The following is a 23204-nucleotide window of genomic DNA, read 5'->3' as shown; positions in this document are numbered from 1 at the left end:
ATGCATGTGTGCATGGGCAGAAGTCAGATGACCGCCGGTTCTGCTGTGTGTATCCCAGCTTCGACTCGGCTTGCCAGTCCCAGGGCAAGTTACCTCACCCGCTGAGCCATCTCATTGCGTTTTACACTTATTTTAAATTGTCTTGCTTTATTTTATGTGTGTTTTCCCTGCACGTGTGTCTGTGCACCATCACATGCCTGAAGCATCCTGAATTAACCACTTGGGCATAAATGCTGTCACAAATGTCCTTATGAGAAACAAGAGAGCCGGGCGGCGGTGGTGCACACCTTTAATCCCAGCACTCGGGAGGCAGAGGCAGGAGGATCTCTGTGATATTGAGGCCAGCCTGGTCTACAGAGAGAGTTCCAGGGCAGGCTCCAAAGTTATACCGAGAAACTCCATCTCAAAGAACCAAAAAAAGAAAGAAACAAGAGATGGTGGCTGGAGAGACGGCTCCCCAGTTCAGAACACTGGCTGCTCCTGCAGAGCACCAGGCTTCGATTCCCAGCACCCACATGGAGGTTACAGCCGTCTGTAACTCCAGTCCTAGGGAATCTGATGCCCTCTTCTGCAAAGGCTCTTTTTACCAAGTAAGGTCAAATTCACAGCCTCCTGGGCTAATACAGAGACGTACCTTTGAGGACACATGCACTTGGGGACACAGTACTACTAGCCCAGACCCTTTACCTGTGCTGTGCTCCTCAGAACACCTTTGGGCACATGGCATTGACTTCAACACATGGCACTGGGAGTTCAGAGAACGAAAAGGTGTCCCTTGGAGGTCCCATGTAGTCTGTGCCCCTGACTCTTCTGCTTGTCCTGCCTCGGCCTCTGAACACTTCACAGAAGAAACAATCGTCATAAGGCGAGTCAAGGGGAGGCGAACTCTGGGGTCTCACTCGAGGTGTGCCACTGAGTAAGCCAGTCTGCCCCTTGGGGTCTTAGCTTGCTCAAGTGTCAAGAAGGCAGGCGGGCAGCTGTTTGGGGGTAATCCCGCCAGCTCGGCAGCTTGATGACTGCGTGTATTCCTGCCCTGTACTGCCCAGAGGCATAGATAGCGTCCTTAGTGCCTGCTGTTCAGGGCAGCTTGTTCTGAGGGGTGAGTTTGTGGGGTTCACACTGGTAACTTGCAGTAGTGTGAGAGTCTGCTCACCCCCTTTTCCCCAGCCTGCCCCTATCCTAGGCTGTCAGCAAGGACACTTTCTAAGCACTTCTAGGGGACTTGACTGTTCTGACTTCAGGCCAACAACTCCCAGCAGAGCTGAAGATCGCTTTCTGCGATGCCCCCGGCAGCTTCGGAAGTGGCCGTGAGCACTGGACTCTAGAGTGTCTGGGAAGGTGATCGTGGGTCGGAAGGAGCCCTTGCTAATTACCAAGAAATGACCAGGAGTCCCAGGGCCCACGGCTCTGACCTTGTAAGGGCAATCAAATCAAACTGCACCCGGCGACAGACTCAGGAGGACCAGACTTGGTTTCTGAAAGCATGGGTCAAGGCAAGGGCTGGATGTGGTCTAGAGGTAGAGGGCTGTCTTTGCTGGAGGCCCTGGGCTCCTCCCAGTACCACAGGACCAAACAACCCGGGTCATTCATTCGGGCGGTTCGTATGTGCAATCTTTTTTTTTTTTTTTTTTTTTTTTTAATAAAAGGTCCATTTCCTGTGTCAGAGGCCCATCCCCTCTGTCCACTCTTACTGGCCTCTCTGTCCAGGACCAGAGTCATAACTGTTTGCATTTGGGCTAATAACAACCTGGGAGCCTTGGGTTGGGGGTGGGCAGAACTGCAAACTTTAATTAGCCTGGTGAGATTAACATCCTAGCAGAGGATTGGGGTGGGGGCCTCCTTCAGGCCTATCTGATCCCAGTAGACACCCCCCTCCCCGTGAAGGGTGAAGGGCACCCCTGTGCAGGATGTGCTGGAGGAGACTGCACAGCCAGACTTGCGCGTGCTGAGTTAATCTCTATTCGCCTGCCTCGAAGCTGAGCCTGGCTTCAAAGAACCCCAGGTCGAACGGCTGCCTCTCTGGCTCAACAGTACTCGCTGGTTCCCTCCCTGCAGAGGCCCCAAGCAGAAAAATCACGCACTGGGCTGTGTGACCTTGGGTCGGTTCCTCACCCTCTCAGGAAGAGGAGGCTAAGTGGGAAGGTTGGGACAAATGATGGGATCTGGGAAGCTAAGCCCTACAGGGTAGCCGAATTGTTACTGCCTGGCTGCCTAGCCTGGGGTCACACGTTCAGGCAGGGCCGAGAATTTTCTGGTCTCCATCTGGCTTAGTATTGTGAGCATCCAGCGGCTCGGGGGCTGTTTCCACCAGCGTCCCCAGGAAATTGGCCTTCCCGAGAATGAAGTCATCTGCTCCTCTTTTATTTATTTATTTATTTTTTTGTTGCCTTTTTCTCCTTCAAGCATGAGCTACCGGGCCTGTGCGGTCCCTCTCCGCGGGCTGTCGCAGGGGGAAGGGGCGAGAATAGGGGGACCCCGGGGTGCCACGCGCCGTCCCGGGACGAGCCGAAGGTGAGCTCCCGGGCGGCCAGGGCGAACAATAACAGTAAATAACGCTGCCTCGTCAGCGTCATAAAAACGGAAACGCTTCCACTGTGTTTTAATAAGCGTCGCCCATCAATCTGCTTCCCTGCCGGCCGCGGGCACCGGGCAGGGTGCGGGAGGGGGACGAGGGGGCGCGAGTGGCCGGGGTCACGCGCGCCAGCCGGGCCGGGAGGCGGCCGAGCTGAGTAACTCGGTTGCCATGGCGACGTGGCCGCGAGGAACAGGAAGCGGCAGAAATAGCAGCCGCCGCGGCGCGGCCCCTCCCCCCGCGAGCCCGTTGCCACGGCGACCGGGAGGGAGCGGGGCTGCGCGGGCGGCCTCCTGCTCGGCCGGCTGGCGCAGGCGCGGTGCGGCGAGCGCGCCTGCCTCGCCCCGCAGCCCCGGGGGCGGCCAGTGGGGACCGGAGCGACCCGAGGGTCCGTTTTCTGTCGTGGAAGCCGCTCTGCGCCGGCTTCTGGCAGAGGAGATGATTTCCAAACCTACAGAGGGCCGGCAGGGACGTGGGCACCAGGGTCCCCGACGTGTTCTGAGTGACAGCAGAGCCGGGTCCGGGCTGCCCTCGCCGTGGGTGGGGCTCCCGGTGACGTCCAGGGATGCCTCCTCCCTCCGGGTCCCCTTTTCCACGCGTCACCCTTTGCCAGATGCAACCTGCATAGAACACAGAAACCCTGGCACCCTCCAGGTCCCCTCGTGTGCCAAAAAGCAACAGCGTTCTCCCCAAAAAGTTGAGGGAAGCCTAGATGTTTCATAACAAAAGCCCTCCCCCACACCCCATAATAGCTTGTTTATGTGGAAGTGGCTGCAGCCTTGGGGGTCTGAAGCTGGTGTGTGTGTGTGTGTGTGTGTGTGTGTGTGTGTGTGTGTGTGTACACACGTGATTACATCTGAGGCCGTTTGTGGAGAATTTTCCTCTCTGTAGATTCTGTTTGGTTTGTTTTTAATAAGGGTCAGAGGTCTGGGCTTCTGTGGGGAAGGGGAAGGGTCACCTCGGATGGCCAGGCCAGAGGGTCCCAGGGGACAGGTCACGGGGCCTGAGATGCTTGCTGAGGCCAGCAGCCAAAGCTGCTCCATCTGGCCCTGCTCCCGGCAGGCAGCCAGGCTCCAGGATGCTCCCTAGAGTGGAGCCCCAGAGGGGACCCCCTGGAATGGGGACTGGTCTCCCTGGGCAGGACAGCTGTCATTTCTCAGCTCTGGCCAAGAGAGAAGGGGGCTGCTGCTGTCTGGGCGTTTCTACCGAGCGCTCTCATCAGGGTGGGCTTATGTGTGCAGCCGACAGGTTGGTCGTGTGACGTGAAGGGAGCCGGTGGGCTGCTTCAGACTCCTGGCCAGCCAGCCCACTGTCTAGACCAAGGAGACTCCAGCACATTCCCTCCATCACCCTGTAGAGATAGAGGGGTGCACTTGTCCTGAAGCAGAGCCTGGTGTCCCAAGCCACCTCATCCACCAAGGAAGTCTTGGGTCATGGCTAACTCTCTCTTTAGGGGAAGCCACGAAAATGTGGGGAGATGGGATCAGAAGGCCCCGTCCTTGAGGCCAAAGCAGATGTGAGAACTGAGATCATGAGGACTGGGCGGGTCCTCATGGCTTGTGACTGTCCCTTGAGGGATGTATAAGGCTTCCATAGGAGATGGGTTCTCAGAACCTGGGGCCTCTTTATTGGAGCTGGAAGGGGTTTGTTCACTGTCTTCTGGTAAATGAATCCTGGGTACAGGCTTGAGGGATCAAGAAGCATGGTGGACCCTGGGCTCTGCTACCAAGCCCCTGTGGAATCTGAGGCAGGCAACTTACCTTCCTTTGGCCTCAGTTTTCCCATCTGGCAGACAGAAAGTGGTCAGAGCAGCTACTGATTGCTCAGTTGGCCCAGACAGAGGTCTGTATGTCCTTTATCTAATTTGATCCTCAGACCAGCCCGGAGAGGCAGATACCACGATGGTCCATATGTTACCCCATCATTACAGGGAGAAAATGGTGTTTGCCACCAGCTAGGTAAGTTTCATTTCCCGGCTTCCCGCGGTCCCGCTGGCTTCCCAGAAAGGAGGTTTCTCTGGCTGACGCACGGTGGTCCCATCCTCTTGTTAATGCATATAGGTTTTCGTGTAGACTGGGGGCTAGAACCCCGAAGACTGAAGTCCCTTGCCAGGATGAGCTAGAAGGTAGCACAGGCAGGCGTCTGTCACACCCGCAGGAGGGCAGGCATCACGCTGTGTGTGCTACTGTCACATGTCACCCCACACCCCACCCCCTCCCACCCCACCCCACCCCACCCCCGCCCAGCCCTTCCCACTTCGGCGGCTCTATCCAGAGCCTTCCCTTTGTATTGAATCAGGACACCCACGCCTCCTTTCTGAGGCCAGCAGGGAGACTCGTGCTCTTGGTGGTGGCCACTGGTGGAGTGAGGGGTCACCAGGAGGGTAGGGCTTCAAGGATATGTGAACCATGCCCGAGCTGGAGGTCTGTCTAGCCTCTCCCTTGTCCCGTTCTGCCGTTGATGTCAGGGCTGGGGGCCTCACTCACTAGGCAGGCGTGTGCCATCCAGATGGTGTGGTTAATCGCGGTGGAACCATAAATCAGCAGTATTGTCCCAGCCTCCCTCCCCTCCTCTGGGCTGTCACCTGGAGGAGGAGCTGGTGTGAGAAGCCCCTCCAGCCCCGCCCACCAGCCCCAGGCTTTGTTCCCAGTCAGTGGCCGGTGTCTGTGTTTGAATACCGGCCCGGGCCCTGCCTGCCCGTGTGGCTTTGACTGGCCCCGTCTCCCCGTTAGCCCCAGTCTCCTCATCCATAAAGTCTGGGCAGTCAACACCTGCTGTCCCGTGAACAAGATGAAGTCTCACATGTGGGAGGCCCTGCCAAGGCTGCGTCCTGGCCTACAGCTCAGTAGATCCCCCCATGAGCTGGCTCTCACCCTCTTCTACCTGGACAGGAACCTTCGCGCCAGAGAAGGAAAGCAAGCCGCCCAATGCCACACAGCCAATTAGCAGAGGAACAGGGATTAAGCTTGCAGGCCAGAGTGACACTAAAGACCTCGCCCCGGGTTCCAGTCAGCCCACCCTCCCCAGTCCCTCCGAGGCTACTCTGCCTGTGTCCGCAGTGACAGCAGCATTGTTAGCCTTTCCCAGAGCCGCCATGAAACCCAGGTCTGAAAAGACACCTTAACAGGTCCTTAATAAAGCTGCAGAGACAGGGGGCTCCCAGGACAGGGTCAGGGTCCAGGTGCAGCAGACGCGACCTAACGGAAATGTCAGGGGCAGGTCAGTGGGGGAGCCACCTCGCAGTCTCAGACTCTCCCAGTCCCTCTCAGCTGGGACACTGGGTGCAGGGGACCTTCTCTCCTGCCTCCTCCATCCAGGCCTGCCTTCATCCATCTGTCTGTACATCCTTTCTCTCACCCCCACCCCCACCCCCACCACACAATGTTAAAAAGACCTGAGACACACAGCTGGGCACAACTGACGGGACAGTGTCCGCGGGGCTGTGAGGTCAGTGGCTGCCGCCTCCCCCACGCCTCAGGGCGCCCAGTCAGATCCCTGCCCTTCTGGGCCACCCTCTCCTGATCCTTTGTCAGTCAGCCTGCTGTGACAAAAAGCTTTACTCTAGGTAAAGTCCAGCCAGCAGAAATGTATTTTCTACAGTTCTGGGGGCAAGGGACCCCAAGATCAAGGTGCAGGCATATTCCAGGTCTAGTCAGGCCCTGTCTCATACGTGGGGCCTTCTAGCCATGCTTGAGTGCGGTGAGGAGGGGAGCGAACCCCTTCGAACCTCCCCTTCCTCCTCTCCTTTTTCTTTCCTTTCCTTCAGACAGACACTCACGGTGTAGCCAAGTCTGGCCTTGAACTCACCATCCTCGTGCCCCAGCCTCCTGGGATTACAGGGGCGTGGGAGCCACTCCTTGGTCCCTCGGGTCTTTTTGTTTTTTTATTAGTGCATATTAATTATACAGAGGGATGGGTGTCCTTGTCATCTCCAGCCACTTTTATGAGGACTAATCCATTTGTGAGGGGGAGCCCTCAAGCCCTAACCCCCAAAGGTCTCAAAGTGCCACTCCCTAACACCACCGTGATAAAGGAATTTTTGTTTCCTCTGTGTGTGTGTGCGCGCGCGCGCGCACGCGCGTGTGAGCACACGCGCTGGTGCACACACACACACACACATGCCACATGTGACAGTCAGCGGACAAATTTCAGGAGATGGATCTCTCCTTCCACCATGTGGGTTTTGGGGAATTGAACTCAGGCTGCCAGGCGTGGTAGCAAGCTCCTTTACCTGCCAAATCCTAATACTACCTCCTAACACTCCCGTCATAAGTAGACCACGTCCCAACATGTATGACTGCATTCACATCACAGCAGAAGAGATGGGCTGTAGCGTCCCTGCAGTTCTATTGCTCTACGCAGGATAAGTATCCCAAAGTAAGCATTCGTCCAAGAACCCATAGGAGTCTCAAAGCTCTGCTCTAAGGCCCAGGGCCACTCTGACTGGCCCAGACCTCAGCCACTGAGCTGAGGTGGAGCCTGGCCACAGAGAGAATACAGACGGAGTCATGGAAGGACATGGGAGGAACGAGCAGAGCACCGGACAGAGCAGGAGCCAGGGCCAGCCTTGGGGTATATGACCCTGGGAAGATGTCACGCCCCAAGAGTGTCCATCAGGTCGGATGAGATGCCTTGGGGACCCTGGCACCCATGGCTGTTGGGACACTGCTGTTATTGATGTCATGAAACTCCATGGCAACAAAGTAGCTCTGAAGTGACACTATTCATGAACACTTAAAATGTTTCTCTTTAAGAAAATGATCTGGCCGGGTGGTGGTGGCGCAGGCCTTTAATCCCAGCACCCGGGAGGAAGAGCCAGGCGGATCTCTGTGAGTTCGAGGCCAACCTGGGCTACCAAGTGAGTTCCAGGAAAAGGCGCAAAGCTACACAGAGAAACCCTGTCTCGAAAAAGAAAAAAAAAAAGAAAGAAAAGAAAGAAAATGGTCTGTACTGGGTTGTGGAACATGCCCTTAATCCTAGCACTTAGGAGACAGAAGCAGGTGGATCTCTGTGAGTTCAAGGCCAGCCTGGTCTACAGAGCGAGTTCCAGGACAGCCAGGGCTACACAGAGAAACTCTGTCTCGAGAAACAAAAGAAAGAAAGAAAAAAAAAAAAAAAACAGTTGGATGGTGGTGGCACACGCCTTTAATCCCCAGCACTTGGTAGTTAGAGGCAGGTGGATCTCTGAATTCAAGGCCAGCCTGGTATGCAGAGTGAGTTCCAAGACAGCCAGGGCTATATAGAGAGACCCTGTCTCAAATAATAAACAAACAAACAAGCAAATAAATACCAGAAAAACAAAAACAAAACGGAAGTGTCTGGCTTGTCCTGGGCGCGGGTGTTAGAACCATGAAATCCATAGCCCAGGAAGACACTGTTAGTGCCCCGTCCACAGTCGGTTGAGGCCATGTGAGGGATTCTGAGGTTGCATCTAGGTTTAAAGATGAAGAACACTGTGATCCACTAGTAATGCCTGCCATGCTGTGAATTCAGAATAAGAAGGTATTTAGACAGGAACCCCTCGTGATAGTGGGTGCCCGTTGGAGGACCCTGGGCAAGTCTCTGATTTGCCTCAGTTTGCTTTGGGAAGCAAATATGCAGACAGAGGACTCATTGTTATCTGGAGGGTCAGGAGTTGAAGCTCACACTCACGGGGGCTCAGGAGCTTGAAATCCCGCCTTCCTGTCTCAACCCGGCCTGATCTAGTCTATGGCTGGCCCACAGTTTCCTTAAATGGCAACAGGGTGGTGGAGAGGCTGAAGGGCCCCTAAACCGTCTCCTCTGTGAGGCTTGGGAAGGGGGCAGAAGTCCCAGAGGAGGGCTTTGGAAAGTAAACCTCCCTCCCCTGCCCATGGGACTGGAAGGCAGAGGGGGTGGGGCGGGTGGGTGGGGCCAGGGGTCCTGCACACACACACCCCACACACACACCCCACACCCCACCCCGAGGTTGCCTGGGCCCATCAGGGCTCCTTGGCAAGATGCTGTTCCTGAGAGGAGAGGTGAGTGGACAGTGTGGGGTCCTAGGGAGTGGTGGAGGAGGCAGAGATGCCTAGTGGGCAGGAAGGTGTGCCGTGGAGATCCTGGCAACAGCCCCAGCTCAAACCTGGAACCCAGCAGCAGTGAGCCCAGATGGAAGCTTCAAGCCCAACATGCTTGGGGAGGAGACCATGAAGGGGAGAAGGCAGCTCCCTGGAGCCCAGGGCTGCTGTGGACTCCTGAAACTGGAGGTGTTTCCATGATGCTCATGGCCTGAGTTCTTGGAGGGAGGTGGAGTGAGCGGGGCTGATAAAACTGCCTGCCTCCCCCCCCCCCAGGCAGTCTGCTCTCCTGTTGGGGTGTGTGCAGAGCTGCTGACCTGCCCTGGAGTGTGGCAATAGCCCATCGCTCTGAGGCCACGGAGGTCTTATGTCCTAGCCATCTGCCCTCTAGGCCTCCTGCCCAAACTCAGACCCCAGGCAGGATGCTGGGGTTCGGCAGCACAGGAAACAATGAACTCAGCCCTCTCATCTGGTGGACATGGACGCTGAGAGCCCCTGGAAGGGGAGGCAACCTCCCAAGGCCACAGAGGAAAGCATCCTCTCCATGGCCCTTTTTGTCTTCCAGAAGAAAGGACACAAAGATGTGGACCATAGGAAATGAAAAAACTTGGGCCTTGAAGACAGGAGTTTGCCTTAGTTATGACATGGGCAACTGTCTGTGTGACCTTAGATGTATTACTGTCTTAGGGTCTCTGTTGCTGTGGAGAAACATCATGACCATGACAACTCTTATAAAGGAAGACATTTAATTGGGGCTGGCTTACAATTCAGAGGTTTAGTCCACTATCATCTGCTGTGGAACAACTCTTTTTCTTTTCTTTTCTTTTCTTTTTTTCCTTTTGTTTTTGTTTTTGTTTTTTTGAGACAGGGTTTCTCTGTATAATTTTGGTGCCTGTCTTGGATCTCGCTCTGTAGACCAGGCTGGCCTCGAACTCGCAGAGATCTGCCTGGCTCTGCCTCCTGAGTGCTGGGATTAAAGGTGTGCACCACCACCGCTCAGCCCAGAACAATCCTTTTCTACACTATGAATATGTATTACTCTCATTGGTTAATAAAAAGCTGACAGGCCAGTAACTGGGGAGGAAGTTAGGCAGGAAAGCCAAACTGAGGATGATGGGAAGAAGGAGGGCAGAGTTAGAAGAGACACCAGCCAGCTGCCAGGCAAGCGGGACATGTAAAAATGAGATAACAAGTCATGAGCCACGTCATGGCAAGAAGCATGGCAGCGTGCAGGCAGACATGGTGCTGGAGAAGGAGCTGAGAGTTCAACATCTGGATCCACAGGCAGCAGAGGAGCCTGTGACACTGGGCCTAGCTTGAGCATGTGAGACCTCAAAGCCCGCCCCCCCAGTGAAGGATAACTGCAGGATGCAGGAGTCCTGGCACGTCTTTAAGCCTCAATGGACTGGAGCTTGTGCTAGCGTTAGGGGCTGGAGATGAAATGGAATTCTGTACAAACGTGGTGGCTCCATCCTTTTTTGTTGTTGTTGCTCTAGAAAGATCCTTGGTGTCATGAAAAATCACTGCTGCTGATGGGCCTGGGCCCTGCTCCATCCTAGTACAACTCTTAGAGACCACAGCTCAGGAGTGTGGGGATAGAACAAGGTGGCCAGTTTCCAGGCCATGGTTTCCTGTAGTGTGGAATAGTGTTTATCTTAATCAACAGGAAGTTGAGCAATTTCTTAGTAAAGGGTTTGTAGAGGGCTCTGAAGTTGGGCTTGGTAATGTGGGAGGGAAGTAAGCAGGGGTGTCCCTCAGTCCAGGGGAACCTCAGACCCTACAGGGCTCTGGCTCCTCAGTCCAGGGGAACCTCAGGCCCTGCAGGGGTGCCCCTCGGTCCAGGGGAACCTCAGACCCTACAGGGCTCTGGCCCCTCAGTCCAGGGGAACCTCAGGCCCTGCAGGGGTGCCCCTCAGTCCAGGGGAACCTCAGGCTCTGCAGGGCTCTGGCCCCTCAGTCCAGGGGAACCTCAGGCCCTACAGGGCTCTGGTCCCTCAGTCTAGGGGAACCTCAGGCCCTGCAGGGCTCTGGCCCCTCGGTCCAGGGGAACCTCAGGCCCTGCAGGGGTGCCCCTCGGTCCAGGGGAACCTCAGGCCCTGAAGGGCTCTGGCCTCGCTGGTGTCTCTCTTCCTGGGAGCCAAGATGGCAGGCAGATGGGAGCCAAGGCAGGTGTTGTGGGGGGAGCCAGCTCTGGCCAGGTGTCCTGAGTATTTTTTTTAATCAACTTGATGGAAGCTAGGGTCACCCGGGGAAAGGAAACTCAAGTGAGAAATGTCTCCGTAGGGTTGCCCTGTGGACAAGTCTGTGGCGGGACATTTTCTTGGTGATTGATGGTGGAGGGAGGGTCCAGCCCACGGTGGGTGGTGCCACCCCCGGGCAGGAGGGCCTAGGTTGTATAAGAAAAGGAGCTGAGCTAGGCAGAAGAAGCAGGCTAGTAACAGCATTCCTCCATGGCCTCTGCCTCAGCGTCTGCCTTGACTTCCCTTCATAACGGCTGCAGCTGTAGGGAAAAATAAACCCTTCGCTCCCCAAGCTGCTTTGGGTTATGGTCTTCATCATAGCAACAGAAAGCCGACTACAACACCCAGGGACCCACAGAGAGCAACATGGACCACTTTGGCCTTTGACCTTTGACCTTGGCCCTTATCTCTGTGCCTTTTGGTGTGGTAAGGAAACAGGTTGGACCTGAAGTTACCTCTTTTCCTTCCACAATACTAGGGCCTGCAGTAGTGCTGGTGAATAACCCATCTTACAGACAGGAAAACTGAGGCACAAGGAAGGTTGGCACCCTGTCCCCACCTAACTTGCCATAGCCCGGCACCCTGATGAGTTTGTGGGAATGAAGGAGCGAATAAGTTAATGACAGAGGCGGAACTGCAGGGCAGATGGCCTGTGACACCTGCCCTCTGCCGTAGGTCCCCGTGCTTGCGGCCTGACCTTACAGGGACTTTAGTGAGAGGGATCCTGATGACGAGGAAAGGGCCGCTTCCTGATGTCTGGATCTGGGGGTTCACAAGCCGCCTCAGGGTTCTCCAGAGAACTACCTACCTCATGCACTGGCTGGGGAAGGGACCCGGCATCCCCACTCCCGCACTTGCGTGCCCTGCTTGCTATTGCTGACAGCCCGCAGCCTTCACAGTCCAGAACAGCAGAGCAGCGGGGGACACCCTCAGCACTCCTCCTGGCCTCGCCCCCCACCCCACCCCCAGCCCCAGCCCCGTTTATAAACTGTTTAGATTTTCTTTCTCTGCTAGCCACTGTTCCAGGCACTTCAAAGGTATTTATCCCCATATGAAGGAGGCACTGTTATGTGCCCATTATACAAATGAGGAGCCTGAGGCAGGAGAAAATGAGGTGATTGTTCAAAAGGTTCAGCCAGCTGTGGTGCTCACATGCCTTTAATCCCAGCACTCAGGAGGCAGAGGCAGGCGGATCTCTGTGAGTTCAAGTCCATCCTGGTCCACAGAGCGAGAACCAGAACAGGCACCAAAATAACACAAAGAAACCCTGTCTCAAAAAAAAAAAGGTTGTAGGGACATTAAACAAGAGAACCTGTGAACCTGTTTAAAGGCACAATTGCTCATTAAAACACAGAAAAATCTCCACTTTTGTCTCTAGCCCAGCCCCCCTGCCCTTCAAAATACAGCTCATCCCAGAAGCTGTTGCCCCAGCCTGCTTTCCAGGGCAGTCTCCAGCTGCAGATGTCCTCAGAGCACTGAATCACTCAGTCTTGGCCCTGGTCATGTCCACCCCAGCTCGTGACCACTCAGAGTTCCAGGCAGGTGGGAGACCCAGCCAGCCCAAAGGCAGGCACTCTGGCAAGGAGTCGAGCCTGTGGTCTGGGCTCATTCATTTGTGGGGGGTCATGAGAGCTACTGTGTGCCAGAGACTGCGAACAAGACAACCCCAAGAGCCCACATCAGTGGGCAATGCCACCAAATAAACCAGCCACTTTGGCTCAGTGGCCCTTAGGCTGGCATCCGTCCTGAGGAGGGACAGAACGAGCTGACAGTTAGGAGCCCCCAGGAAGCAGTGGTTTCTAAACCGAGGCGGGTGGTGGAGTCAGCAGGAGACAGGGCAGTGTCCAGGCTATGGATGAGGAAGGTGAGACCCAAGAGGTCCTCAGGTCCTCTCAGGTGAGAGTGCCCTGCCCCAGGACCCAGGGATGGGCCTGTGCCTTCACTCACCCCACAAGTGATGCTAAAAAGGATGAGCAAGAGGTCTGGTCCCTGCCCCCTGATTCCGTTCTGATGGGAGAGAGAGGTGGGTGAGAGCCAGCCAAGTGGCCAAATAAACAAGGTCGTCGCTGCAGGGTAGAGCGTTTAGGAAGCCAGGAGTCCGGAGGTGGGGAGTCAGTGCCGCCGCCGAGGCTGCAGCTGGGACTTGTTCCTGAGGGAGATGGGAGCCACAGATGGCTCTGGAGCAGAGGAGTGGTGTGATGGGTAGAGTGAGATGACATCTGTACTCTGGGCTGGGGATGAAGGAGGAAGAACCAAAGGCTGGAGGTGCACAGGGCATCCAGGCGGGAGACAGAGGCTTGGTCAGTGGGGAGAACCTGGATTTAGAGACCCCCCTAGAGGGCAGAGGGCAGGAGCTGGTGGCTGAGGCTAAGGAGAGTGAGAAGGTGGGACTGACCCCCTGGTTACTGGACAGGATGACAACAGGCAGGGCCTAGGCAGGTGATCGGCTCAGCCCTGGACTGCCCCGTGAGGATGCCTCTGTCGGTCATGGTGGAAAGCCCAGCGAAGGATGGAGGACAGGACAGGACCTTCAGCCAAGGTGAGACCTGACTCATGCCCCCAACAGAAGGGTTCAGTCAGCCTTCTGTTGGGGTGTCCCTGCCTTGTCCCAGAGCATCAGCAGTGGAGGACGTCCTAGAGCCATGGAGATTTCTCCCAAGGGGACCGGGGATCAAAGGCCTACTTGGCCAAGGGCAGAGGCTATTTCTCAGGATTGGGACCCCTGTGAAGTCTCCTGTGCGCACCCTCTGCTCAGCTGTGGAGACATCTGTCATGGTCACCCACATCCCTGTTGCTTCTAGAACAGCCCACTCCTGACCCAGTGGAAGCTATGAGCAGGGGCAGGAAGGGACCTACAAGATCTCCCATCATGAATCTTGCTGGGCCCCTTACTCTTTGGGAAGCTGTCCTTCCCCTCAGGGTGGGGCTGAGCTGGGACCCAGCAGGGCTCTGTCACTGCGCCTTGCAGAAAATGGAGAAGAGGGGCGGGCACAGGCGAGCAGCATCTGAAACCTAATTGTGTGCTGTCTAATCCATCAGCAGAGGACAGCTCGCCAAGCCCCTCCCGGCTGGCTGATAAATGCCGTTCCAGGCCCCCTGTGTGCCACGGTTGCCTTAATTGGTATCAGGACGTGCCTGGACTCCATCGTCCAGACCACTGCCTTCCTCTCTGCCTGCTTACTCCTGCTGCAGTCCCTAGCAAGTCTCTGGCTGCCCACCTCCATCCCTGGGAGCTGCAGCAGTGCCCACAGCCCCGAGAGGAGGTGGAGACCAGCAGGAACCTCACCTCTCAGGGCTCTTATTTGAGCAGTGCCCTCTCTCGAGGAGGCAATTCAATGTGCCCAGCCCAGGAAGATGCGGGGGGGACACAGAGAAGGATAGACAGACATGGGGTTCATTTCCATGTGAACAATCTGGAAAGGCTTTATAAAGGGTTTTGCTGACGCTCACACAAGAAAGCAGGGCCAGAGCAAGGTGACCCTGGAAACAGCCACAGATGGGCTGATTGGTCCTCACTGTTCTTCAGGTTATGAGAACACCTCACACCAAGCTCTTCCCAGTGCGTGGGCCTCTCCAGATTCTGATGGGAGTGGAGAATCAGCAAGGGGCCGAGCAGGGAGCAACTGGGATGAGCTCTTGTTCATTCATTCATTCATTCATCCATTCCTCCAGGGTGTACTGAGCAGCTAGCTGCCTCTCTTAGGAACCTGGCAAGGCAGGGGACACAATTTCCAGGGTTGTGTGCAAAAGAAAAATTGGAGTGTTCCTTGTCCCACACATTCCTGAGGTTATCCAGGTGGACACTGCCCACACTCCCTTCAACATGGGACCTGGTTCTGCTCGTCAAGAGCCACCAGTCTGTGGCTGGGGGCCCTGGAAGGACAGCAAGTCCAGAATTGTTCCACCCTAAGCCCCAACTTCTTAGCCGCAATCCTGAAACTAGTCATAGGACTGAAAACCCCATGTTCTCTTGATAAATGTATTCAGAGGCCAAATCCCGCCCCAGAGAACAAGAAGCTATGGGCATTCAGCGCGCCCTCTGCATGTGGGCCAAGAACTGGCATGGTCTGTCCAGCCTTTCCTGGACGGCACTTTCCTGGTACGTAACCACATAATGGAGGCACCCCTTACTCCTTGTCCATTTATTTGTTTGTTATTGCCTTTGAGATAGACTTGTGTATCTCAGGCTGGCTTCAAACTTGATATGTAGCCGTGATGACCCTGAACTGACCCCCCTGCCTCTACCTCCAAAGGGTCACAGGCACGTGATACGACTGGTTTACGTGGTGCTGGCAACGGAACCCAGGACCTCGCAGATGCTAGACAAATGCTCCGCTAGCTGAGCTGGGCCCTAGATTTCTGTTTTGTGTTTGTTTGTGTCTTAGGTTTTCTACTGCTGCAATGAAGCACCGTGACCAGAGAGCAGATTGGGGAGGAAAGGGTTTATTTGGCTCACACTTCCTTACAGCTGTTCATCACTGAAGGAAGTCAGGGCAGGAACTGAAACAGGACAGGAACCTGGATGAGGAGCTGCTGCAGAGGCCATGGAGGGTGCTGCTTACTGGCTTGCTCCCCATGGCTTGCTCAACCTGCTTTCTTATAGAACCCAGGACCACCAGCCCAGGGATGGCACCACCCACAATGGGCTGGGCCCTCCCACATCAATCACTAATTAAGAAAATACCTTAGTCAGGTGGTTATAGCACACATCTTTAATCCCAGCATTTGGGAGGCAGAAGCAGGTGGATCTCTGTGAGTTCGAGGTCAGCCTGGTCTACAGAATGAGTTCCAAGACAGCCAGAGTTGTTATACAGAGAAACCCTGTCTCGAAAAACCAAAAAAGAAAAACACCTTACAGACTTGCCTACAGCCGATATTATAAAGGCATTTTCTTTCTATCTGTCTGTCTGTCTTTCTTTCTTTTTCTTTTTTTTTTCTTTTTTGTTTTTGGTTTTTTGAGACAGAGTTTCTCTGTGTAGTCCTGACTGCCCTGGAACTCACTCTATAGACCAGGCTGGCTTCAAACTCACAGAGATCCAATTGCCTTAGCCTCCTGAATGCTGGGATTAAAGCATGTGCCACCACTGCCCGGCTTTTTAAAATTTTAAAAATTTTCTTAATGCTTATCTTTAGTATATATGCTTGGCCTGCGTTTGTGTTTGTACCTCAGATCCCCTGGAACTGAAGTTGGAGGTAGTTGTGATTTGCCATGTGGGTGCTGGGAACTGAACCTTGGTCCTCTGGAAGAGCAGCCAGTGCTCTTAACTGCTCTCAGGTAAGTTCAGCTTGTGTCAAGTTGACATAAAACTAGCCAGCAAGTTTGTTTTGAGAAGGACTCTAAAGCAGCTCAGGCTGGACTCAGACTCCTTTTGGATCCCAGGCTGGCCTTGAACTCCTGATCCTCCTGCTTCAGCTTCCAAGTGCAGGATGGCAGAAGTATATTACTCCATCCAGTTCTCTCTCTCTCTCCCTTCCTTCTCTCTCAGTTTCTGCTCCCCACCCCAGTGTTGGAGATCAAACACAGGACTTCACACTAGCCTCCTAGAGGACTACGCCAGCCTCCTGGGACCCCAGCCTCCAGCAGCTTTTATAAAAAAGAGAAAGAAAGTGGCTGTGGGCCACAGACCAAACACAATCATCATTGTAAAGAACCCAGGACTAACAAGGTAGCTCAGCTGATACAGGCCCTCACTGCCATGCCTGCAGACCTGAGTTCAATCCTCAAGTCCCTCATGACAGAAGCAGAAAGGCAGCTCCCAAAAGCCATTTCTGCACTTCTCTCGTATGCCATGGCGCATGCACACCCATGTACACACACACAATTAACATAGGTCTTCATCAGTGTGGGCTCAGGGAAACTCCCACCTCACCCCCCAGCAAGAAGGAACATCCAGGCCAGGCAAGGAGACAGAGACCCTCCCCACCCAGATCCCCCAAGCAGGGAGGCTGAGGCTCTTTCCACCACCATGGCTTCTCTCCAGGCCCATCCTGACTCCTCTCTTTCTCTCTTTCCTTCACTCACTGTCCACGGTCCCTGGCCCCAGGGAAGCTGTGAGCTGCAGCTCCAGTCGGCCTGAGCCACCAGGCTCCCACCCTCCCGCAGCACATCCCCAATTACCAGCCTCCCCTGGTTTGTGTGTCCTCTAGTGATTAACATCCCTTCTACGCTCCACTCCCCTCAGTAGCCACCAGCTTGGGATTGCAGAGTGGCGTGACTCCTTTAAAAAGCAAGCAAACACACACACACACACACACACACACACACACACACACACACACACTCACACACACACACTCCCATAGACATACATACACACATGCACACATACTCGAGCACACTCACACACACACACACACAGAGCAAATGAAGCTCATCCTTCCCTGGACATCCAGAGATCTGGAGCTGCTCCCAGGAGCATTGGCTGCCAGGAAACATTGGAAACTTTCGGAAGAAGTCAGCCATCACTCTAAACGGCAGACCAGAGCGTTGTCTTGCTGTTTACTGACTGCCCAGTCTCCCAGTATGGTAGACGGGCATCTATTTCCATTAAAGGAAGGAACCTGAGGCTCAGAGAGGGTAAGCCACTTGTTCAAGGTCACCCAGCCTAGATTTTCACCCCAAACACTTGGGATTCATCAGTCAGAATCCAAAGACACTCATAGCTTCATCCTGCGTACAGGCTGGGTCAGGTGAGGGTGAGGCTGGACATAACTGACTAGGTAGTGGTCGGAATGCCAGCCTCAGTGTCTTTGTAGGCGGTACAGCCGGGCCTCACCTAAGACCAGGCACCCCTCTGCTGATCCCCACCTATGATTTAATATGGAGTGTAGCAAAGGGAGCCTGGGGGGGCCTCCTAGAGGACCCAGAGCAATCTCAAGCACTCCCATGCATGGACCTGGGGTGCAGTCTGGTCACAGGAGTCACTGGGGTGACCTCCGGGAGCAGCCCAGAAGTTTTGCCTTTCTGTCCTGCTTGGAAACACTCACTGGAGTCCTCAGGGACAGGTGATGCCCAGGGTGGCCAGGGAAGGAGGTCTGGTGGCGCTTCCTGCCACCCCTGCACCCCGCAGCTTCATTCCCACCCTCCTGCGGCAGCAGCGCCTCGCCTGCTCATTAGAGCAGAGCTGAGCTTGCTCTGGGTTTCAAGTGCTGAGCACAGCCTGGCTTTTATCTCCTGCTTGAGCACCAAGTGTGACTCTCCAGCATCTCCAGCTTCCTCTCCCTGAGGCAGAGGGGATGTCAGGGCTTCCTGGACCTCTGGCAGACCCCAGAGATGGCCTGGACTTTCCTGTGGGTTCCCACGATTCCCCACCATCTCCCAGATGGTTGGGATCAATATCCAAGAGGGACTGTCCATAATATCCATGGACCTGCCAAGCTGTCTGCCTGGGGGCAGGTGGACATGCTTGACCCACCTGCCCAGGTCGGGAACCGGCCCTTCCAACCCCCAGGAACTGAGTGTGCTGAGCCTCCTGGCGGGGCTGAGACTCGCTGTTCCTCTCTAATGATGTCAGTGAACAGAGGCTGCAAGAGCAGAAGCAGAGCAGGGCCCTTCCCACCCCCCCAAGGCTGGTGTCTCAGGGCCACCCACACCCTCAGTCACTTACCTGCCTGCCTAGGGCCTGGTTGTCCTGCTACCTGCCCTGACTGTTTACAACAATGCACTGCATTTTTTTGTTCTTTAGAGAAGGATGTTCAGAAAAACAGAATGCACAGGGCTGGCAAGATGGCTCAGTCGTAAAGTAGAGATGCTTGCAGGGGAGCCTCATGATGCCTTGAGTTGTATCCGTGTAGACCCACGGGGTGGAAGGAGAGAACCAACTCACATACACTGTGCTCTGACCTCCACATGTGCACCACGGCACACGTGCACTCAACATAAACACGCACAAATAATAAAACAAACTCCAATAACAGTAACTATAAAAACGGGCCGGGCGTTGGTGGCGCACGCCTTTAATCCCAGCACTCGGGAGGCAGAGCCAGGTGGATCTCTGTGAGTTCGAGGCCAGCCTGGGCTACCAAGTGAGCTCCAGAAAAGGCGCAAAGCTACACAGAGAAACCCTGTCTCGAAAAACCAAAAAAAAAAAAAAAAAAAAAAAAACAAAAACAAAAACAGTAACTATAAAAACGGGACAAAATAAGATAAAAACCTACGATATTAAAAATTCCATCAGCGGGGACTCACAAAACAGCTCAGCAGGTAAACTGCTTGCTATGAAAGCGTGAATCAGGGCTGTGCAGTGAGTTCTAGGCCAGCCTGAGCTCCTGTAGCCAGTCCTGTCTATAAATGAACTAAAAATTAGTTACTTGCCAATATCCACATCTCTTCATGAAACTAATTATATTATAAAGCCCCTGAAAGATGAAGCTTGTATCCCAGATGAGAAGGTTGCTCTCCTGTACTTGGCCTTGCCTCCCACAGGGGAGGGGTTGTCTCAGCTGTGCACCGGCAGGCTCAGGGACACCTGTCCTGGGACACTGCAGCACCAGGGGTCTGACCCACAGTTTGAGCCTTGTCACTCCTCTTCTGGTGTGACATGCAGGGTCCAGGATCCTCCCTCTGGCCCAAGATTGGTGAGCCTCCTGGGCCTTTCACTGGGCTACACACAGTTTAAGCAAAGAGGTTTTTACCTGTGTATGCAGAACGCTGAGAAGTTTGGCAGCCTCAATACAAAAGGTACAGGCCTATCTGGCTTCCTGCTCTACCAGTCTTAATGTCTGGCTTTTGTCCACACCCACATTCTAATCAGAAATAAAAGGAAAAAGGTGAAGGTTATTTTCCATGAAATTTTGCCTTTAGATTCAGGAAGGAAATTCTTCTGCCTTTATTCCATTGCCCAGAGCTGGGGCACCCTAGCTGCAAGGGATGCCTAACAGAAAACTTAAGTCTTTCTGGGTTCTATAGTAGAAGAAGTTCAGACAGGAGGCTTGGGATGTATGTGTGGGAGGCCACACAGGTTAGGTCTGGAAAGGCTCCACTGTGAGTTCATGGTGGTAGCCTTCCTTATCCATCTTCAAGTTTCCTGTGCACCCCTGGCTGTCTGGGACCCACTCATCTTCCTCTGCTCACAGTGTGCAGGTGAGTGGGACCCCAGGCTCTCCTGTGTCACCAGGATCCCCAGCACTCTGTCTTCTCCCCAGAGCTGACTCCCCAGTCAACGGTCCCAGAGACATCCCCTGCCTGCTGTTGGATGTCTGCAAAGGGAAACCATTGCTTTTCCAGTGTAAGGTGTACAATGCCAGACCCCCAGGGGCACGAGGCCTCTAAGAACAGTGGGTGAGGTCTAACGGTCTGTGTGTACATGGGAGCACAGTTAGACTCTGACTCACTGTTCTTAGGGCATGCAAAGTTCAGAAGTTCAAGGCCATCTTCAGCTACAATTGGGTTCCAGGCCAGCCTGGACCAGATGAGACCCTGTCTTAAAAAAATAAGAGGGGCTGGAGAGATGGATCAGAGGTTAAGAGCACTGGCTGCTCTTCCAGAGGACCCAGTTCCATTCCAGCTCCATTCCCATCACTACAGTTCACAACCACCTGTGACCCGGGTTCCCAGGAATGCGGCGCGTTCTTTTGGGCCTCTGCAGCATTAAGTGCACACATTGTGCATTGACATACACATGGGCAAAACACCTATACATATAAAGTCAAATAATGGAAAAAGAAAAGAAGAGGAGGAGGAAAAGGAGAGGAAAGGAATGGAGGAAGAAAGGAAGGTGGGTGCTCACTGAAGTGGTCAGAGTTTTCCTTCATTCAGCCTGGCCACCCAGTCCCCAGAGTATCTGCATCTGTGGCAGACGAGTGAGGGAGCATGTTACCTTACAAAATGCCCTGCTTTGTGGTCTTGAGAATGTCCCTTTCCTCCCTCCCTGCATTCTCATGTTCCTGTTTCTGGAGGCTCCCACTGGACAGAGCAGGGTCAATCACTTGAGGGTAAAAGCAGCCCATTCTGAACTTAAGATTACTTCAAGACTCAGTGGGGAGATGGGCCCTAGGTAGAGTGTTTGGTGTGCAAGCACCAGGGCCTGCGTTCAGATCCCAGCATCTATATAAAGAACCAGGCACAGCAGCTCACAACCACCTGCAACTCCAGCTCTAGGAGATTCAGCGCCCTCTTCTGGCATCCTTGGGTACACACACACACACACACACACACACACACACACACACGCACTAAGTAAACAAAAAAAATTTTAAAAAATAATAAAAAGCTGGATTGTAGTGGTAAATGCCTTTAAGCCCAGCACTTGGGATGCAGAGGCAGGTGGATCTCTGAGTTCAAAGCCAGCCTGGTCTACAGAATGAGTTCAAGGACAGCCAGGGCTACACAGAGAAACCCAGACTCAAAAACAAAACAATAACAAAAACCAAACAAACAAACAAATTAATAATAATAATAATAATAATAATAATAGTAATAAATTAGGCAGACAGCTCCTGAAGAATGAAATTGAGACTAAACTCTGGCCTCCAACATGCACACACAAACAGGACATCTATACACAAATAAAATTAAAAATAAGTAAAAAGACTCCCCAGGATCTGAGCTACCATACCAGAAATGTGGCTCTCATGGATCCTCATTGGAATCTGAGTATTTATGTGGCTTTGAATGTGCATGGGCTCCATCTCCAACACACACAACAAAATAAAGTTTCTGGGACATCGCTACTTTGGGGGTAAAATGAGGCAATTGGCATCTGACTCTTCCCAGATAAGTGAGTTTGGGTAAGTGGCTCTGCTTTCAGAGCCTCGACTTTCCCCTTCTATAAAATGGTGTGAAATGGGTATGACTCAGAGTCGTACTATAGGACTATAGGGACAGGCTTTGACGGGTGCTGAGGGGTCCCCCTAAGGCAGGGACAGGCTTTGATGGGTGCTGAGGGGGCTCCCTGCCATCTGTCTACTCCAGTGTGGGTGATGCTAGCAGGTCATGGGTGTGTGCACCCAGAGGTCACCCAGGCAGCCGTGCCTGCCTCTCTTCTGAGCAGGTTCTTTAAGGCTGTGCCTCTGAGTCCAGCCAGTGTCACTCCTGGTGAGATGGGAGTGGCCCCCTGGGCAGGGGAGCCCCCTCCACCTGGATCTCAGTGGCATGTTATCCAGGGGCATCAGCAGAGTCTAGAAGAGGTTGATGGCAGATGTGGGGAGGACATCACTGAAGTAGTATCTGGGAGCTGGGGAGGTGGTGTCTCCATTTGCCACCCCATCAGCCCTGCCTCTCCAGGGAAGGTCAGAGCTCTCGCTTGTCATCCGTGAGACACATCTTGTGCAAGCTCCTGCTTCCAGATTGACCAGAACAGAGCTGGCCTGTCTCCTAGCAGCCAGGAATGCCTATTGTAGAGACTAGCCCGAGAGCTCAGCCACCTCCTACACCACCACCACCACCACACCAGCCACGGAATCTCAGCTGGGAGGAGAGAGGGTGGGGTAGCTCAGAGTCCCTGGGTGGGAGCAGTCAGTGGGGTGGGGAGGGAGGCTTGGGCTGTTGCTGCCCTGCAGCTGCCTGGACTTGGCTCTCCAAGGTATCCAACCGACCATGAGACCATGAGCTCAGAGCCTCTCCCAGCTCCCCTCTTGCCCTCTTTTCCTCCTGCCTTCCCTCTCCTAACCCTCAACTCTGCAGCTCTCCTGGGGTTGGAGTATAGACAAAGCCCTACCAGGACTTGTGTGTGAGTGTGCACGCAGGTGTGTGTACCTGCAGGGTGCCTTGTGTACACGTGTGCCTGTGTTCTGTGTGTGCACACCTGCACGCATGTGGGCTGGTGTGCATGCATGCATGGTGCTTGTGTGCAAATGTGCATGTGTCCTGTGTGTGCACAGGCAGATGGGCCAGTGTGCGTGCATGCATGCATCCATGCACGATGCCTTGTGTGCACGCGTGCATGCCTTTTCTGTGCACATGAGCCTCGTGCCTGTGCGCCCGTGTGCATCCGTGCAGGTATGTGCATGCATGCGCCCGTGTGAGTGAGTGAGTGCCGGCGGGCGCGCGTGCAGGCCGAGCAGGGATTTGAAGCGGCGTGAGTGCCGCTGATAAACAGCCCGGAGCGGCGCGCTGGCGGCTGCTATCGGAGCTGCTGGCAGGCGCGCAAGAAGCTGTCCCGGCCGCCAGCGCTATCAGCCCACGGAGGGAGGGCGGCGGGCGGGCGGGAGGGAGGGAAAGTGTTTGCTTCAGCCCTTAATCACGGAATTTGAAATCCCAGCGAGTCGGTGCCATTTATTTTCAGAGCCTGTCAAGGCTGGTTTCGGCGGCGTTTAGAAGAAAGGAGGCTGAGCGCATTTACATCTCCAGCTCCCACCGCCCGCCGGGACCCGGTGGGGAGAGGCCAGCGGTCTGCAAAGGGACTGCCCCGGCAC

The 23204-nt window shown here is 54.4% G+C and overlaps 1 protein-coding gene across 2 annotated transcripts in view; it reads right to left on the bottom strand.

Moving 5' to 3' along the window:
* Nucleotides 1–1891: 1891 nt before the first annotated feature.
* LOC121828595 (uncharacterized) overlaps nucleotides 1892–23204 on the bottom strand; it is a 62042-nt gene continuing 40729 nt past the window's right edge. For both annotated transcript variants that reach the window (XM_076568990.1, XM_042274950.2), the window contains exons 2-3: nucleotides 4333–4690; nucleotides 1892–3192 (exon numbers count right to left, since the gene is read on the bottom strand). In XM_076568990.1, the coding sequence (XP_076425105.1) occupies nucleotides 2600–3192; nucleotides 4333–4357 (618 nt within the window). In that variant the 5' untranslated portion in view covers nucleotides 4358–4690 and the 3' untranslated portion in view covers nucleotides 1892–2599. The remainder of the gene's footprint in view (nucleotides 3193–4332; nucleotides 4691–23204) is intronic.

This window comes from Peromyscus maniculatus, chromosome 4 (genome assembly GCF_049852395.1).
Source record: "Peromyscus maniculatus bairdii isolate BWxNUB_F1_BW_parent chromosome 4, HU_Pman_BW_mat_3.1, whole genome shotgun sequence".
Lineage (NCBI taxonomy): Eukaryota > Metazoa > Chordata > Mammalia > Rodentia > Cricetidae > Peromyscus > Peromyscus maniculatus.
The sequence above is the reverse complement of the archived record's forward strand: the minus strand, read 5'-3'. Positions and strand labels throughout refer to the sequence as shown.